The sequence below is a fragment of the Lissotriton helveticus genome, chromosome 10 (assembly GCF_964261635.1).
Source record: "Lissotriton helveticus chromosome 10, aLisHel1.1, whole genome shotgun sequence".
Classification (NCBI taxonomy): domain Eukaryota; kingdom Metazoa; phylum Chordata; class Amphibia; order Caudata; family Salamandridae; genus Lissotriton; species Lissotriton helveticus.
Genome location: NC_136071.1, coordinates 273,515,498 through 273,530,776, shown reverse-complemented (window position 1 = coordinate 273,530,776; position 15,279 = coordinate 273,515,498). Strand labels below are relative to the sequence as shown.

Sequence of the window (15,279 nt, the reverse complement as noted above, 5' to 3'; positions counted from 1 at the left end):
ATCGTGTTCCAACGTTTCGGTCTAAATCGGCAACCCAGCCAAGAGCAGTTATTTTTAAGCCATTGCGACATCAGCATACTGAACAGATTCTCTCTCATATGCGCAAAGCTAAACAAGTCATCTGGGATGGTCATCGAATCTCAATCTCTCAGGACTTTGCCAGAGATACGGTTATAAGGAGAAAGGGCTTCCTTAATCTTCGGAAACGTCTTTCTGAACTGGATATTCCCTTTTCGTTTTCTGGTCCATCGAAGTTCCGCATTACTTATAAAGGACGTTCTAGAATTTTTGATGAACCGGCAGACTTATCTACATTTCTGGACAACCAGTTGGAGATAGAGATGGAGATTCAGAAAGCGACTTCGCAGTCTTCTGGTGCATCGGGCACTTGATTTGTCTTCTTCTTTCGTCTGGATGTACTCTTTTGCATGCCTGGGTCTCTCCTCTCTCATGTTGAGCCTATAAGTTTTTCTTGACTTTCAAGGATGTTTGTTAGACTTTTTCTGTTCTTCTAGTATTCACACTGCTTCCTGTTCTCTCCTTTTTTTGTTCCAGAGTTATACTCTTTAGCTTGTATTCTGTTTTTCTTGCTCTTATTTTCTGGCGTTGTTTAGTCCAAGTCATTTCTCTCTTTTCTAGACGCTTATCTCTTACTAATTACCTTATTTATTCTCATTTCTGTCTTTTTTCTGTCTTTCTCTTTTCTATCTATGTTACTATCTTTCTTCCTTTCTTTCCTCCATAGTTTTTTTCCTACTTCAACTCTATATTCTTATTATATACAGTTATAGTCTGTTCGTTAACTATATTTGTAGGTTATGCATTTCCGTTCGTCAGGCATTCATCTGATGTTCATGAGTTACCTCAGGCTTTTGTTTTTCTAATCAGTTTCTCTGCTAATATTAATTAGTATTGCTTTATTGCTTGATTTTAGAATAATAACTAAATGTCATTAGACATTCTGTTTAGGTACATTATGCCTGTTCATGTTATCGCTATATGTCGGTTTAACTTCCAAGGTTAATTGATAGACCTTTCCTGTTCTTCTGGGCCCTTACTGTTTTCTGCTCTCTCCTTCTTTCCACAGTCATGCTCTTCAGCTTGTATTCTGCTCTTCTTGCTCTTACTTTCTGTCATTATTTATTTCAAGTCCCTTTTCTTTTTTCTCGACGCTTCTCTCTTACTAGTTTCCTTATTCTTTCTCATATTGGTCATTTTCTATCTCTTTCTTTTCTATCCATTTTACTGCTTTTCTTCCTTTATTTCCTACATATTTGTATTTTCCGGTTTTTTTCTACTTCTCTCATATATTGTTATTATATACAGGTATGGTTTGTTCATGAACTATGTTTTTATTTTCAGAATGTGCATATTGATCGTTATACACTCATCTATTGTTAATGTGTTACCTCTGATTTTTGTTTTTCTAATCAGTTTCTCTGCTAGTTTTAACTATTATTGCTATGTCTCTGATTTTAGATTGATGATTAACTGTGTTTATACAATTTTCTCAGTTATTTCTTGCCTATCCAAATGGTTATGCAGCTTTGCGCTGTTAATTTTTTCTGTTACCAGTTTCTATTTTAATGCTATCAGCTTGCTATATTTTGGGGCTATTGTGATCAATTACTTTTCCTCCTAGTACGGGACCTGTACTCGCCTTTTCCACGTTCTCCCTAGTATGATGTTGGTATGTTTTAGGCCTCCCCTCCTGCTTCCTCTCTCCCTCCTTTTTTTTCTCTTTTCCTTTCTTCTTTCTTCCTTTTTCTCTTGGATTCCCTACATGGATTTTCCCTCCGTGTTTCCTAGGTTTGAAGATTTGTTCCTTGTTTGTGTAGGGTTGCTTCTTTTTCTGTCATCCATGTCATCTTTTCTTTGTTATTCTGTATTTCCATGCCGGGTTTAAATGTTTTATCCCTTAATGTTAAGGGTTTGAATCATCCGGTGAAACGGTCGAAAGTCTTAGATTATTGTAAATCCCTGTCTTCTGACCTGGTTCTTTTTCAAGAGACCAAGGTCTCTAACAGAGAGGCGCTGTTTTTGAAGAGGGATTGGGTTTCGGATGTTTGCTGTTCGGATGCCTCTGGTAAACGAAATGGGGTCATTACATTAGTTTCCCAAAATTCTGGTTTATCTATACTTTCTTCTGATCATGACTCTCAGGGTCGCTGGCTGTTGTGTAAGTTGTCGGATGGTCAACATGAATTGTATGTGATGAATATCTATGCTCCTAACGCTGATGATCCTGCCTTTTGGAAGTCGGTTACCAAGAAACTAAATGACACCCCGCATTCTGGCAATCTTATTGTTGGCGGAGATTTTAATTTACCAATGGACCCTCTTTTAGACAGGAATTCCGCATTTCAGTTTCGTCCTCCCAAATCTCACAAACAAATGCTTAATATGTGCTCCTTTACTCATCTTCAAGATTTATGGCGACTCCATAACCCTACTGGTAGTGATTTTTCTTTCTTCTCTTCGCCTCATTCTTCCTTCTCTCGTATTGATTATCTCCTGGTGCATTCTTCGCTTGTTTCATCTTCCTCCTCTCCGCTTATACATCCTATTTTGATTTCCGATCATGCGGCGGTCACCTTTACACTATCCTCCTTTGCCCCTAAAGGGCGCGGTCGTTCATGGAGATTGAATACCGAAGTTTTACATGATGCCTCTCAGGTTGATGAATTTTCTAAAGCTATAGACATTTTTTTTCATGAAAATGAAGGCTCTGTCTCTTCCCCAGTCGTTCTGTGGGACTCATTTAAATGCACTTTCCGTGGTCAAGTGATTAAGTGTATGTCTAAACGAAACTCGGATATTAAAAAGGAGCTTACAGATTTATCATCGCAAATTAAAACTCTGGAAGCCAACTTTAGACAATCTAAAGATTCATCTTGTTTGCAGATAATAAAACAACTAAAATACAAATATAATACCATTGTTACTAAAAGAGCTCATATTGGAGTACAAGCTCAGAAATCTAAGAAGTTGTTGTTAAAAAATCGTGCTGGGAAGCTTTTGGCTGCTACCTTAAAATTTCAGGATTTCTCCTTTAAGTCCTCGCAAATCTCTTCTATTACTGATCACACAGGTTCTAAAAAATTTCAAACAGGGGAAATACTTGAAGTTTTTCGTGACTATTATAATACACTGTACACTCCCTCTAATGTTTCCTCTTTTGACCAGTGTCAGGCTTTTTTTAATTTGGTTCCGATTCAGTCGGTCTCTGATGATGATCGTACTTTTCTAAATCAGCCTATTTCCCCCGAAGAAATTATTTCTGCAATTAAAGCTACTCGTTCTGGCAAGGCTCCTGGCCCTGATGGTTATCCAATTTTATTTTATAAAACTTTTCTCCCTACGCTTGTTCCCAAATTACAGTCTCTCTTTGACTCTTTTGTTAAGGATGGATCTGTTTCTGGTACGGCTGGTGAAGCTACTATAGTAGTGATCCCGAAAGACGGGAAAGATCATTCGGATCCCAAGAACTTCCGTCCTATTTCTCTCCTTAATATGGAAGCTAAGATTTTTGCCAAAATTCTGGCCAAGAGATTAGAATCCTTTATCCCTCATCTTGTTCATCCTTCTCAAACTGGTTTTGTGAAAGGCCGTCTTGCGCGTGACAATATACGTACTTTTTGTCACGTTCTCGGTGCTGCCAAGAGATCTCAACTCCCTGCCGCGGCCTTGGCCCTTGATGCGGAAAAGGCCTTCGACAAGGTCTCTTGGCCATTTCTTCGTGCAGTTTTGTGTGCGCACAATCTTGGCGACTCTTTTATTAATATGATAATGTCCTTATATTCTCAACCTAAAGCTAACATTAGAGTTAATGGTGCAACGTCGTCGTTTTTTAATCTTCGTCAGGGCACTAGACAGGGGTGTCCTTTATCCCCACTTTTATTCTTATTATCTATTGACCCTCTTCTTCGTCTGATAGAGCTACACCCTGATATTAAAGGTTTTTGTTTCGGGCCTCACCGTATTAAAACTGCTGCGTACGCGGATGATGTCCTCATCTTTTCAGACGATATTGCTTTGGCAATCCCTGCTATCTCAAATACCATTTTCCTCTTTTCATCGGTTTCAGGTTATACCCTAAATAAAGATAAGACGGAAATGTTCCCTTTGAATGCCTATTGCTTCTCCTCTCATATCGGCTCTGCGGGCTTTAAATGGCAATCTACACATCTGAAATACTTAGGGATTTATTTCTGTTCTACTCTCTATGCTACCACTGCCTATAATGAATCCCAGACTCTCCTTAAAGTCCGTCGTCTTTTGGATACATGGTCTCCGAAACATATTTCATGGTGGGGTCGTCTCCAGACTCTCAAAATGATGATCACACCGATTATTAATTTTGTTTCATCCATGCTTCCGGTTAAACTATCAGATTCCTTTTTTCGTGAAATCGATGGTCTGACTTCTAAATTTCTGTGGAATGACAAACGTGCTAGACTTGCATACAAATTTTTGCATCGGCCTTGCGATATGGGGGGCTGCAATTTTCCTGATTGGGAAAAATACCAAACTGCCTTTCTGGCTTCTCAAGGAGCTTTATGGTTCTCTTCTCCATCTCTTCATGTTCCCTCTTGGTTGCTCATAGAACAAGAATTAGCATCCCCTTTGCCTACTGCCTCTTTTTGCACGACATCTAGTTTACATATCCTGTTTTCTCGTTCTATCATTATTGATACAATTGCTGCGGTCAGCAAAGTAGACAAGAAAGTGGCAATTCCTTTACACAAAACTAGGTGGTCGTCTATCTGGGGGAATTCCAAAATTAAACTCAACATTACTCCCAACCTTATGGCCTATTGGGTAGATAAAGGGATCTCGCTTGTTAAACATCTGTATGATGCTTCTGATCAACCATTACCTTTTTCCACCTTGGCTCAAAAGCATTCTTTAACAAATCTTGATTTTTATACTTTTCTAAAAATTAAAGTGGCCCTTGCTAAAGTCCGTCTTCATTCTACCTCTTCTCTCATCTCACTTTTTCATATTTGGATCAAATCTGGTCACGTCGCCTCCAAAATTTATAAATTCTTGTCATCTGCTTCTCTACCCGCGCAGACGGTTGCTCAGCAAAAATGGACACATCACTTTGATCCTGCTATTACAGATCATATTTCCTCGGAGACTTGGCAATTAATTGGTAAACTCTCTCTCCGTAATAAAATTGCACCATCTTTAATGCAATCTAAGTTTTTCTCTATCAATCTCCTCCATTGGACGCCGGCGCGTCTTCATTCGCTAAATCTTAAAGATGACAACCTATGCTGGAGTTGTGGTTTGTTGCCAGGCGATTTTCCCCATATGTTTTTCGGTTGCTCTTTGCTTCAGCCTTTTTGGGACCTCATCCATAAACATCTCTCTCTTATTTTTGGTATTGAGTTCCAACTTTCTTTTCCTTTAATTTTATTGGGCCCACTGGCTGCCCCTACTCCTCTCCCATTGGATCCTCTGGATTTACAGTTGATGGATCTTCTCCTTTCTATTGCTGTGAAAATCATTCTTATGGAATGGAAATCCTTTTCTTTGGTTTCCTATCATACATGGTGGGCCTGGGTTTCCTTTTTACGTAGTGCTCACACGTCGGTTGATCAAGCTCACCTTTCTCCATCTATTTCTAGGGGGGTTTGGAAAGCTTTGGATGATTATATGGAGTTGTCCTCAAAAGGGTTGGTTCCTCAGTTTCCTTTTGATATGTCTGTCTAAGTGTTGTCCTTTAATTTTCCTGGTTGGTTAGTCCTGTGGGAATCCTTCCTCTTTTTCTTCTTTTTTCTTCCTCTTTCTCTTCTCTTTCCTGTCCTCTACTCCCTTTCATCCTTCTATTGCTCTCTCTCTTTTTTCCTCTCTTCTCTTATCCTATTTCCTCCCCTGTCCCCATCTCCATATTTGATAGTGATACGTTTGTTTAGTACCCAGCTAATAGCTTTTCCCTAATTGACTTCTCTACTTTATAACTGGCTACTTTTAATTTTATATGCATTTACCTTGATTTTTTCTCACGTTTAGCCCCTGATTGTATAGCTCTCTTGCATTAGTGTATCACTTGAATTGTATTCTGATCCTTTTGTTTTATATCACTTCTTTTTCAATAAAATTTTCTTGAAATCAAAAAAAGGGTAGCATTTAAGAATCATTTAGCAGCTGGAAATCTATTCTTTGTAAGGCTGAAAACAACTCCCTCTCTGCACTATAGTGACACAATTCCAAAGGCAAAAAAACATATTACATACCTGATTGCACATGAAAAAGGCCTCATTATGAGGTCCCTGGTAACAGCAGTTACAAGACAATCAGACTACAAGAACCATTGTAATGCTGCAGATCGGGAGTATTTGCCACATAGGCTCCAGCTACTACTTGCAGCAGGGGTGTTGCACCAGAATTTCACAGTTGAGTAAGTGACCTACACATATATCGGAAATATCATAGTGGTGGAATTTTTAATAGTAAATGTACACTTGACAGTATCGTTGGAGTCAGTATCATGATTATCATATATGGAAAAGTCGATAATTGTGGGTTCAATAATGTGGTATTCAACCACAACAGGTGGAGTCTCTGGGTGAAATACTGAAGGAAAAGAGGACTAACCAAGTGAATCGGACAGAATTACCAATTAACTCAGCAATTCCTTATTTGTTAGGGGACTAACAGGGCCACACACTAAAAACCCATTATCCCTTTCTCTGGATTTACCCATGCCCCGGAAAAAAGGCTCTTATGAAAAAGATTTTCTAAAGATTTCAAAACATTTACGGGAAACACAAACAATTAGTGAGGACTCTTTGGAGGAATTGGAACCTTTATTTCGACCAACACATGTAATATTATCACGGGCAAAAGATTTTCTGAGCCTGCAATATTGAACCATTTCACAGGGTTAATAGCGCCTCTGCCACACATGATCATTGAGTATACCCAAATGTCCACATAAAAATAGAGCCTTGAAAGCAGAAATCATGCCAGCTGATATCTAATACTGACACAAAGCTCTTTTATACAGCCTCTCTGCTATAATTTACAAATATGAGACCAACCCCATCCCTTAAAAAATCATCTCTTCCATGACTTAGTGATATAAACAAACTATTGCTGCTGTGAGGCCCTGACAGGTTCTGCATATATTTGTAGCTCAATATATTGCTTGTGTTGATCCAGTAGTAGGTATCATTGTCATTAATGACAAAACACAATGATGTTAAGTAGAATGCATGTAGGTTATGTTTTGTGTGTGCGTGCATGCACATGCTTAGTGGACAAGCAATACACGACCATCTTCCTACCTGAACTGGAGTCTCCAATATCTTCCTTTTGGTTCCACCCTGAATTGAAAAAGAAAAAATCTAAGTGTTAGGGAAAAAAATTAAGAATACAGTCATCATAGAATGCTTAAGTCTTTGCAGTTTTTACCTTTACTTACGATAGATTTAATTGAAAATATCTCTCGGAAAGAAATACCTCGCAATAATATTTCTTGACTTTTCCAGTTTAAGCCATTTAGTCCTCATTATGAGAGGCCTGTCATTTCAGGTGGGGCCTGTAACCCTGTTACCAATCCCATAAGCAATTATTAGGTCTGGAAAGTTACTTTGGTTCTCTCAAGTTTCCCCTGAAGATTTTAGCAAAGATATTAGCTCCAGGAGGACTGAGCCCCTGGATAGGTAAACCATAAGGTTAAGTGCTACTCAACCCCCATTGCCCCGGAAAACTGTATTTACAATTTCAATATCTGTCTCTGCTCACTAGATCTTTTTGCAAGAAGTGGGCAAATGGCCAATCTGTGGGAGACAGGTGTCCAGCTTGCAGAGGGGCATCGTAGTCTCTACCACACATCGTATTCTTTTGCCCAGCCTATGGTACTCATAAGAAGAAATTAATACTGCCGTTGTAGAGGAAGTTGGGTACTAGTAGACACCTGGAGGCTCCAGGTTGGTGGTATTCACAGTTGTGAGATACCTTATGTCTGCTTGGATCTGGCACTCTAGAGGGCATATTATCAAGACAGGCAATAACATTATCGCAGTTTTAGCGGCAAAAAACTGCCGCTAAAATGGCGATAATGGGCTTGATAATATGCTCTATGGAATTCCAATTGAAGCCCATTTTAGATGTCCTTCACATTTAACATGGGCTTCAATTGGAATTCCATAGAGCACATTATCAAGCCCATTATCGCCGTTTTAGCTGCAGTTTTCTGCCGCTAAAACAGCGATAGCTTTATCGCCTGTCTTGATAATATGCCCCCAGATGTTTACAAGGAAGGAAACAGAAAATACCATAAATCTAGGTTAACGTAAGTGAATGCATTTGGCTGTGATACCATGAGCATTTCCAGTTCCCATTAAAACACCATTGGCTCAATTGTAGCCCAACAAATATTTTACAATGTTGTAATCTAACTTTATGGGCATTTTATTTCACCTCAGGGAGGCTTATGTTTTCCACCTGCTTTGCATTGCAAGCCTGCCTGCCTGTGTGCGATTGTATTTTATTCATTACAAAATGATGCACCTTAATTCAACTAGCACTTTAAAAGTGTATTGGTAGAACATTGACTCTCGCATGGGGAAACAACCCCTGTCTAAGATAATTTTGCTAGGCACTTTGCTTTCTTTTTGTTTAAGGTGCCCTAAGATTACCCTGCCTCCTTGGTATGGCAGAATAATTAGGATGAGCCTATATGGAACATTTTATTTTATTGCTATGTTACTGCCACTGTGTATATGCCCATAGGGCCAAAGGGACTAAAAGGACTGTTAAATTTGGGCTATTTGTGGTCTATAAGAAAAACATGCAGCCTATTATACATTACTTAGGTCCTCTTGTTTAGCTGCATGTGTAGTTAGTGGGAGTATATGTGTGTGACAATCTTACCCTCCTCCACAACGTCTTAGTAGGTTATCCTAACATGTATGGCTTTGTGTGTGTATCACCATGCCGGTTTTATACGGTCTTCACCAATTCCTGACAGCTTTTTGTCCAAAAGAACTAGGAATCTGATTGACTTTGTTGTATATGATCAATTAGCTCTCATTGAATACGCTCTACACTTTGTCTGATTTGTATGGCTATTATGTGAAATTAACTGTTTTATGATCCTGGTGATCGAAATAAAGCTTTTATGGTGATGATGAATTTTTTTTTTTTTCTTCGTAAGAAATCTTTATTTTTGTATTACTTTTAATTATAAACTGATATTTTAAGTGACATTGTTTTTCATAGGAAATTATTTTATGGAACATTCTTCAATGTTTCTTCAGAGCCATTTGTATTGAACAAAATAGACCAAATAGATCCAAACTACAATTTGAGCAGAGCCCGTTTGGGCAACAATTCGCCTAATCCATCTATGGGTGAATTAAAATCACACACGCTTACGGCTATTACAAGATTAGCTTTGAAGTCAAAAGAATTCCATGTGTCATTTACTTACTGAGGGATATGGATAAACAATTAATGCAGCACACTAGCATGATTTGTGTGCTAAGAATCGATATACTTGTTCCCTTGTTTACATCACCAGAGCCATTATTGTTAGTATTATGAAAGTTTGCTGCTTTTAAGCCTTTCTAGCAAACTCTTAGGCATTAAATCTAAAAGTCAGTGATATAGGCTTTGTTGTTATGGTTGAAAAGACTACAGAAGCACTTTTCAGGATTGCTAATAACTTTGACCTCTTTTGTCTGATCCTCACAAGTCTATTTCGAAAGAAAATCTGCATGCGCCTTAAAATGCTCTTGGAAAGTCTTATGCAGATTGGTTGGGGTGTTCCAAAACTTTCTAATTGAATAACCTACTGGACATTTTGCTCAAACCTGCACTGAAAGCCTCTGGGCAGATTTGCACCAAATGTAACAGGAATGTATGGTTTTGCACACCTTTTTTGCTTTTGTTTAAATCTGCAAAGTGGTTTTTGAAATAGTCACATAAGTTTTTTAAGGACATAAAACCTGTAATGATCATAAAGTGGTTCAGGTACCACAATTTTTTATCTAAACTTCAATCTGAATGAATGATAGATTGTTCTTCAAATAGCCATTTTGCACACTGTGAATGTATTCTTCCAGTTAACAGACCTCACTGTGAAGGATATTTTGCTGCCACCATGTGGGGGGTAGGGTGAGCATAGCTCTAGCCTAGGGAAAAGTAGGATAAACCCCAGAAATTTGCAAAATTAAGTTTCCTCTCAAAGAATGATAAACCCCAGAAATGTGAAAATTATGTTTTCTCTCATAGAATGGATCAGAACTATGATGCAAGATTCATTAACTCACTACCCCTGTTTGTGAACCAGTTGTGTTTGGTAGGCCATAAACCACCTCTCCTGTTCTAAGTTAAAGTCATGAGTCAAGTGGAAACACGCCCACTCACAATGGGGTCCTAAGCACAGTGATTTATTTCTTAAATAAACAGCAAGTGTGAAGGTTCTTAAGCCAGTTTGCAAACCTTTACCTAGTTCATTAACTGTTTTTCCAGGTTCGCAAACCAATATGCATTTCTAAAAATAGTTTTACGCTTACTGTGACAAAACTTCAACTCTTTTATGGGCACACGGAAGAGGAAAGAAAAAAAAACAAATGGCGGGCTTAAAAGAGTTTGGTGAAGGAGAATTCGCCGAAGGCCATGCCTTGAGCCCGAAGTCTACTGGGCTTTGCCAAATGCTGTGCTCTGATGGCTCTGGGGCTAGGCGGGATGATCAAGGAGTGTGGCTGAGAACAATGCCCTGCATTCCAACACTGCTGGGCACAGCCGAAGATTGGCTACTTTGAGCTTTCGGTTGGGGTACTAGTGCTAAGGCATTGCCGGCACATATTTCATGATTGAGGATCATACCCTGTGCCTAGACAGTGCAGCAAGGCAGAAGTCTGTGGCCTCTCTCGTAACATAACATAACATAACTTTTTAGCTTGTCTTTAAGCACTTCTGGCTGTGACTTGTGGCTGTGCCCATCAGGCTTTGGGGCAAGGAAAACCGGCACAGGCTATGACCACTGCCCTCTTGGCATGGCTACAGGTGCTATCCAGCATGAACTGGAATAGAGAGATTGTGGGGATATTCCAGACAACTGATATAGTATATGATTGTAAAAACATCCATTTGTTAAAATGTGACAAAAAGACGATATAGTAATCAGTACTGTCATATAGCTACTATATATCTTTATAATGCGTTAAGTTAGCATAGGCACATTACATGTTTAAACGCCATTTTTCCTTTTGCTGCTTCTGCACACGACACTTAATTGTTGATTTAGCTTTCAACCTAGTAGTTCGTTGTGGTTTACATGAGAATAATATGTTATTACTCTGATATCAGCTTTGCTTAATAAACTATGTCTGTACAGAGAGTGGTGAAGCTTCAGGAACAACAAGATACTGAATTGTTATGAGGTCTGATCTTCGCGCCTTCATAGACATAATATAAGTGCAGCTTCTGCCAACTTTGGCTTTTAGGCGGGTTTTATATTGCTTTGCTTAAGGCACACACAACACACTTGATGCTGTTCGCATACAGAGAGAGCTGGTGTATGCTGATGTGATCTCTTCATTCTTGGATCCTGAGGTATGGGCCCGCCCTAATTAAAACCCAAAGAGACCTTCTTAGCTATTAATATAATATATGTGTTAGGGAGGGTGAGAAATAAGTGTTGTTAACTCTTATTCATTACAGCATGTTAACATGCTGTCACCATTTGCTTTTTATGGACTAGTAACTATGCTGATAACTTTGCTTCTGATAATATGTTTCCTTGTATTATCTAAGATACTGCGCCTGAGAAGACGACATTAGTAAATAAATATTTCAAATGTTCATGTGTCCTCATTTACTCCACGTTCTGGTTTGAAATGATTGTATAACGAAAGAGTGCTCATGTGTTCCACGTAACCTGAGGTATTGTAAGCTCATGTTCTGGTTTGTCTAAACGTTGGGAGTTTGTTATGACCAATGAGACACTGTAGCTAGCTCGGTAAGGGGTTTGTTGGGTACTAAGGTGAGTTTTGGGTCACCCTAATTTGCTGAGGTTCCAATCCTCTGTGCACAGTTCTGTGGGAGAACAGAAACCCTGCTACATGGCGCCCAACGTAGGGCGGTCTTATATCATGACACTCGAGTAGTATATCATTCAAACCTTAACCCCTTCACTGTCGTTTCCGGAAAACGGTGGTGTCGGTGAAACCTACCTATTTTTTGAAATAGGTCTTTTCAAGCTTGATTCTATCTAAAACGGTTTCTTTGAATTACTACCCAGTTGTGCTACAAAGTTGACTTTGTTTTTCTGTGGTTCCGGTGTAATCATGGCTGTGGCCATTGCGCAGCATAGTCGCATTGCGGTGCGCACCCATCTACAGACATACCAGGTCCCGTTGGAGGGCATGGCTGTGATTCTAGTGGTGTGTGCAGATCCGGCGTACCCATTCGAACTGTTTTACTCATGGGTAACGTTTCCGGCAGTGGACGCAAATTCTGGTGTGTTCCACACCTACACACCCTCCCCTGTACCGGCTGAATACACCCCGTACAGGGCACTGGAGATACCTATTGATCATTGGCAGCATCGCGTTTGGTTTGATGGCGCCCTCCCCCACTCTTTGTCCGCTGCGAGGTTAGGTCCTTTGTCTATTCCAGGCACGAATTGGCCTGCTTAGGGTGGATTTACCCCGCACCCGAATCACGGCGCTTGTCCCCTTGCTGATATTCGCAGACTACATGTTGTCTCGATTGCCGTGATTCGTGCATTAGTGCAATACATTGGTCGTCATCTCCCGGGAGGTCCCCCGGGGGGTCCGGCCGTTCAAACGGAACATGGCGGCTTGAGACTAAATCCAGTTATGGTCAATTCGGTTTTTGGTAAGCGTCCCGATGATAAGGATGACTTTCCTTTCTGGCTTGCCGAGAAGTTTGATCAACTGGAGGCTGTGTTTCTGAATTCTACTCCTGCTGATAAACATAGAATGTTGACGATTACTTTGCCTAAGGATTTAACTCCTGAGCTCATTGACTGTGAAAGCTGGGGAAAAACTTTTGCGGCCATCTATACGAGGTGTTTCGGCACCCCGTCTATGACCGTACTGCCTACGATCGTTAAATGTGTTCAGGATGATCACGGACCGGAAGCAGCGGTTGAATTGGGTATGCGCCTGTGTGGTTCTTTTGAGATTGTTAGCGATCTCATCCTCTCCAATATCAAGGGAGATGCAGTGAACTTTCAGGTGTCGAATGCTTTGGCTGCTCTGCCTGATGCCGATAAACCCCGACAGTTAGCGAAGATAGTTGTGGCCGCATATAAGACGATTGGCCGCACAAGTAGAGGTCTGAAATATTTTGCAGTCAAGGAGAAAAAACAACCACAGGGACAGTCTGTAACAGCAGATGTCCAGCCCAATTCCAATAAACAGAATTGGCCTAAAAAACAGAAACAGGGGAATCAACAATCGCAAACTCGGGATTCATATCCTGCGCCGCAAGTTCCTGCGCCAACTGAAAGAGTATATGATTTGCGCGATCGCGCGATGATTAAATCGCCTGATAGATTTCAGGTTTCTGAACAACGCTCTCCTCATTACTTTCAGGACTCATCAGCCCCGAAGACCGGTGGAGGAGGAGGCGGTAGGGGACGTGGTGGCCAGCAAGGACGTGGCCAGTCCCGCCAGACAGACGGCGCAGCTAAGCTGGAGGATTCTACGCCTAAAAGACCGCAGTTTGCGAAAAAGAAAGTCGCGGCCTTAACAGCGCATCGATATGCCACAGATAGTGAGAACGCTGCTTCGGAATCTGACGTGGGCTCTGACCTTGCTGGACAGCGCGGCGGAGATTACCATAGTGAGAGAGGCGCTGCGTCCACTACTGAGGGTGACAGCGACTGATGTCTACGTTGTAATAGAAACAGCCGATACGAGACTTGCTCCCCCTGGAAGACTTTATGAAATTGTCCTGTTAATTGAAGGTGACATACAGCGTACCGTCAAAGGGGTATTTTGGGAAAATCTGTCTTCTACGTATGATATTTTGCTTTTGGAGGCTGACTGGCCCCCACCTTTTGTGCTCGCGGCGCCGCGAGGGGAGGAGGTGATCCTCCCCAGTTTAGCGAACACTGTCTCGAAAGAGCATGCGCAGCATTTTGCAGAAGAGTGGGCTCGGGCTCTCGCACCGGCTCTGTACCGTAACCAATGTGGTTGGGACAAATTATCCCCATGCCACGAAATTCCGTTGCGGTCTCAGCTGCAGCCTCAACCGCAATATCCCATTCATCGTGAAGCGAAAGCTTCCGTCGCGGAAATCCTTGAACAATTGGAATATCAGGGAGTTATTGAAACGTGTGTGTCACCGATGAATAATCCTCTTTTTACTGTGACCAAGCCTGACGGATCATATCGTTTGGTATTGGATTACCGGCATTTGAACTCGCATTGCCGTAACTGTGCAGTACAGAATACTCACAGCTCTGCCCTAGTGGATAGTCTAGTGAGTAAGCGTTTTAAAACAACGCTTGACATATCCAACGGTTTCTATGCCCACAGATTGGACAGCTTTAGCTCCCAATGGACCAGTTTTACATGCGCTGGGGTCCAAAAACAATTCCGGCGTCTCCCAATGGGCTATAAGAATATTCCTGGTATATTTACCGCACGCATAGTCTCTATTTTGGAGGCACTCGACCCGGATGCTTGTTCGTATGTGGATGACATATATCTCACAGACGACGATATTTGGGAGCATCTGTGTCGTGTAAATTCTATTATTTGTAACTTTGCAGACATGGGTTACAAATTTTACTTTGCAAAATCGCACATTGCTGAGCACACAGTGTTGTTTCTGGGCTATGAGCTCAACAATGAAGGTAGAGGTTTGGCTCCTCACTTCTTGGAGAAATGCGCACAGTTGCGCGCTCCTACAACACTGAAAAAATTACAGTCTTTGCTGGGCTTTTTGAATTTCGGGAGGACATACATTCCGGAATATGCCCAGCGTATCAAGCCTTTGTATGCTTTGATACAACCAACTTTTTCGAAATCATGCTGGCTGCCTGAGCATTCAGCCATCTTGCAGTCCTTGCAGGCTGATCTGCTCGCTTGTAAGTTCTTACTGACTCGTGATAACCATACCAACCTGGTGACAAGAATAATACCAGGGACAGTGGGTTTCACTATCTCACTTTTAATGAAGGAGACACAGTACCTATTGCTTACAAGTCACACTTGTACACATCGGCTGAGATGCGGTTTCCCACTGTGGAAAAGGTTTTAACAGCTGTGCAGATGGCTA

General features: G+C 40.9%; 1 protein-coding gene across 4 annotated transcripts in view; it reads right to left on the bottom strand.

The window, feature by feature from the left end:
• The window catches only part of ADCYAP1R1 (ADCYAP receptor type I), an 857,256-nt gene that overhangs the window by 310,663 nt on the left and 531,314 nt on the right, over positions 1-15,279 (bottom strand). For all 4 annotated transcript variants that reach the window (XM_078665292.1, XM_078665293.1, XM_078665294.1 and 1 more), the window contains exon 5: positions 7,299-7,337. In XM_078665292.1, coding sequence (XP_078521418.1) covers positions 7,299-7,337 — 39 coding nt within the window. The remainder of the gene's footprint in view (positions 1-7,298; positions 7,338-15,279) is intronic.